The sequence below is a fragment of the Epinephelus moara genome, chromosome 1 (genome assembly GCF_006386435.1).
Source record: "Epinephelus moara isolate mb chromosome 1, YSFRI_EMoa_1.0, whole genome shotgun sequence".
In the NCBI taxonomy this organism is placed as follows: domain Eukaryota; kingdom Metazoa; phylum Chordata; class Actinopteri; order Perciformes; family Serranidae; genus Epinephelus; species Epinephelus moara.
Window position 1 is genome coordinate 41,047,032 of NC_065506.1, and position 3,639 is coordinate 41,050,670.

The following is a 3,639-nucleotide window of genomic DNA, read 5'->3' on the forward strand; positions in this document are numbered from 1 at the left end:
CAGAGAGTGAGGGTGAATGGATGCATGTCGGGAGAGATGACATTATCCACTGGGTCTCCCCAAGGCTGCGTCCTCTCCCCTCTCCTCTATATTCTGTACACCGATGATTGCCGCAGTCGGCATGATAACAGATTCATTTTAAAATTTGCTGACGATTCGGTAATAGTCAGCCTCCTTCATGATGATGAATATGCCCATGGTCCTGTGGTCGATGAATTTGAAGACTGGTGTGAAAATGCTTTTCTCCAATTAAAGGTACAGAAAACTAAGGACATGTGCATTGATTTTAGACAGAAGTCCAATAACACCAATCAGAAAACAGTAATCAAAGGCCAGACAGTAGACACTATCGAAAATTACAAATATCTTGGGACTATTCTGGATAATAAGTTAAATTTTACCTGCCATTCAGAGAACCTGCAAAAAAAAGGCCAGCAACGACTGTCCTGTCTGAGAAAACTCTCCAAGTTTTAGATCGATAAGTCCCTGATGATCTTATTTTATAGATCATATATTGAATCTGTGCTGACCTTCTCTCTCCTCTGCTGGTTTGGCAACCTTAACACCAGGTCAAAAAATGCACTAAGCAGAGTGATAAAGACAAGTAATAAGATTCTGGGAGTTCAACAGTGCCCACTTACAGATCTGTTCAATAGACAGATAATCAGGAAGGCTAATGCCATTCTTTCTGACAGCTCCCATCCTTTACACTCTGAGTTCCAGTTTCTACCTTCCGGCCCCCGGCTCAGACTTCCTCGTATGAAAAGTAACAGGTACAAGCACTCCTTCGTCCCTACAGCCATTTCCATTTTGAATTCAGGACAGGGTAGGAGGAGTCGTACCTGATTGGTTGATATTCATGGGGCTTCTTACAGGCAGGCAGATTTTTGTTTTTGTCTCCATGTGGTGTTACTGATGTTGGCAGAAATTGATAATACGCACTGTTTGCACTTTCCCTATCTTGTATGGGCTATTTGAGTTGCTGCTACTGATGTTGTTTCAGCACACTGTATTATCCCCCCCTCTTAGACTTTTAATTGTATGTCTTGTACATTTTTATGTCTTTTTTACTTGCTGCAACACTAATTGCCCTACGGGGACACAAATAAAGCTGAATCTGAATCTGAATCTGAAAGTTGCCCGACTCGGCTGCAACTTGGGATGAATGACGCCCCAGAATCAGGCCAAATAACAGTCCCGATTACAGCTGCTGACACTGCCATCACTGGGCGATCATCAAAAATGACCTGGCCCAGCATCAGCCCAAACTTATCATGCCAGAAGAAATAAGTCGGGCCGCGTCAGATTGCCCAACTTGGCTGAGACTCAGGATGAATGATGCTCCAGAATCGAACCAAATAAACTGTCCTGATTTCGGCTGCCAACACTGCTGTTACTGGGCTACTACAAAAATGACCTGGCCCAGCATCCGCCAAAACTCGATATGCTGGAAGAAGTAAGTTGGGCTGCGTGCAGTTGCCTGACTTGGCTGAGACTCAGGATGAATGATGTCTCAGGATCGAACCAAATAAACTGGCCTGATTTCAGCTGCCATCACTGGGCCATTATCAAAAATGACCTGGCCCAGCATTGGCCCAAACTCGCCTGACTTGACTTAGACTTGGGATGAATGATGCCCCAGAATCTATCCAAATAATCTGGCCCGATTTCGGCTGCTGACACTACCAACACTAGTTACTGATGGTTAATTGATTAGCACTTGCAAGTTGTACCGTTTTCACCAAAAACTTTTGTTTTCGATGCAATGACTGTGACTTTTTGGCAAAGCACTATTTATTTCCACAAATACAGCTCCAGTGCAAAATGGCATATTCGAATACCAATATATTATAGAAATACTGCATTGCTTAAGAATACTAAATTAAGGAATGAGTTTCATGTTGGATTCTAAAATGAGGTAAGTGTTTTTACTTATTAATTGATTGACTGCTAGAATGTGTAATCTGCTCCTGCCTGGGCACAAACTGTAGAATAAAAAACAAAAAACAAAGCCCACATCTTGCGCAAACCACAGTGCATTTTAAAAAACAAAGCCCACATCTTGCGCAAACCACAGTGCATTTTAAGTAATAACTGCCACTTCTAGTGTAGATTAATTTGTCAAAGAGTCTTTGGTAAGCAGTATGCCATATTAGGATGAAAGTAAGTTGACATTCTCACCTATATAAGTTGGAACACCTCTCACTTTGTCTCGGTCTGCTGCCACCGTCCAGTAACCAGCCATGATCCTCCAGGCTGCTGTGCTCAGTGTCCTCTTTTGCTTTGTGCACAGTTTTACTATACCGGTAAGCATCTGCACACACTTTACATTAATACGAACAGACAGACACTTAGTTTCTCAATGATTGCATGAATACTTGCAGTTTTCTGTATAGCCCAAAATTCAGTTTTTCTTCAATGACATACAATGATCTTGATATTGACTGACTGCTCACAGAGAAGGAGGACTTTTGTATTTAATTGTTGGGAGACTGACATGGAAACTGTTTCTTAACAGAGGTAATTTGGTTAATTGCAAAAAACAAAATTTGATGCTGGCATTTTGCTCTCTGCTTTAAAAGATGTATTTTTGAATTTTGAAAACAGAAATATTCATTTTCAAAGTTTGCTTTCCCTTGTATGCTGTCTCTACAGGACCAAATACAGTAGTCGTAAACTGAAATCAAATTTCTGATGGAACTTCACTCTGTCTGAATAGAAGCAAATTTTCACATTTTTAATTCAAGGGGTCCATATCCATTCAACCATATTTTTACTCTGTGTCTTATTACAGGGTTGTTTTGAAAAGAGTGAGGAGTACTCTGGTGAGACATGGTTGCTTTTCAGACTGTAAAATTCTGTAAATATATAGTCGTACATCATGTAACTGATACATAAATACATGAACTTTTTCTATTCCACAGGCAACAACATTGATGATGACGAATTCAGTGTCTTCTCGCTGTTAGAGAAGGCCAATGTTAATGTTGGTATGTTCATCTCCACTGCAACTGCTTTATTCAGTCCCTCTGGTGAAATTATCATTCAGCGCAAATGTACTGTAATGATAATCTAAACTTAAATACAGAACAAAATAATTCATTAAAACATTAGAAATAATACATAAAGCTGGCGTTACAGTTCAACTGTCTTGATCATCATGTCATTTCCCAGGAAAGAACATCGATGAACCTCTGGTGTTAGGAGACATAGCAGTGCCAGACGGTTTCCAGAACGCTGATCCCTGCACAGCACGAGGCTGCCTGTGGCCTAAAGCCACCGATGGCAACGTCTACATACCCTACCGCATCTCCAACCAATTCTGTAAGTACTGAAGTCTGGGCTTTCATTTTGTTTTTTATTTGTGTTAGCAGTGCTAATTGGCTGGTAGGAGCAGTAAATAGTTGCCTAGTTGCAGAAGGTGTCATAGTAGTAGCAATAGCAGTAGCAGTTGCAGATCTAGTGGTAGGAGTATGATAATAAATGTTTTTGTTTTTACTGTCAAGCCCGAAGAGAGAGATGTGCCATCATCCAAGGCCTGCGGTCATTTGCTGAGTCCACCTGCATCCGCTTCACTCCCTTGGACAGACAGGAGGACTTCCTGGAGATTCAGTCACTCTCAGGGTACGGCCCACACAA

At 41.3% G+C, this 3,639-nt stretch overlaps 1 protein-coding gene across 1 annotated transcript in view; it reads left to right on the plus strand.

The window, feature by feature from the left end:
* Positions 1–2,180: 2,180 nt before the first annotated feature.
* The window catches only part of LOC126394340 (high choriolytic enzyme 2-like), a 3,555-nt gene continuing 2,096 nt past the window's right edge, over positions 2,181–3,639 (plus strand). The window contains exons 1-4 of the mRNA XM_050051103.1: positions 2,181–2,306; positions 2,795–2,825; positions 2,925–2,990; positions 3,175–3,324. Of these exons, the coding sequence (XP_049907060.1) occupies positions 2,244–2,306; positions 2,795–2,825; positions 2,925–2,990; positions 3,175–3,324 (310 nt within the window). The 5' untranslated portion in view covers positions 2,181–2,243. The remainder of the gene's footprint in view (positions 2,307–2,794; positions 2,826–2,924; positions 2,991–3,174; positions 3,325–3,639) is intronic.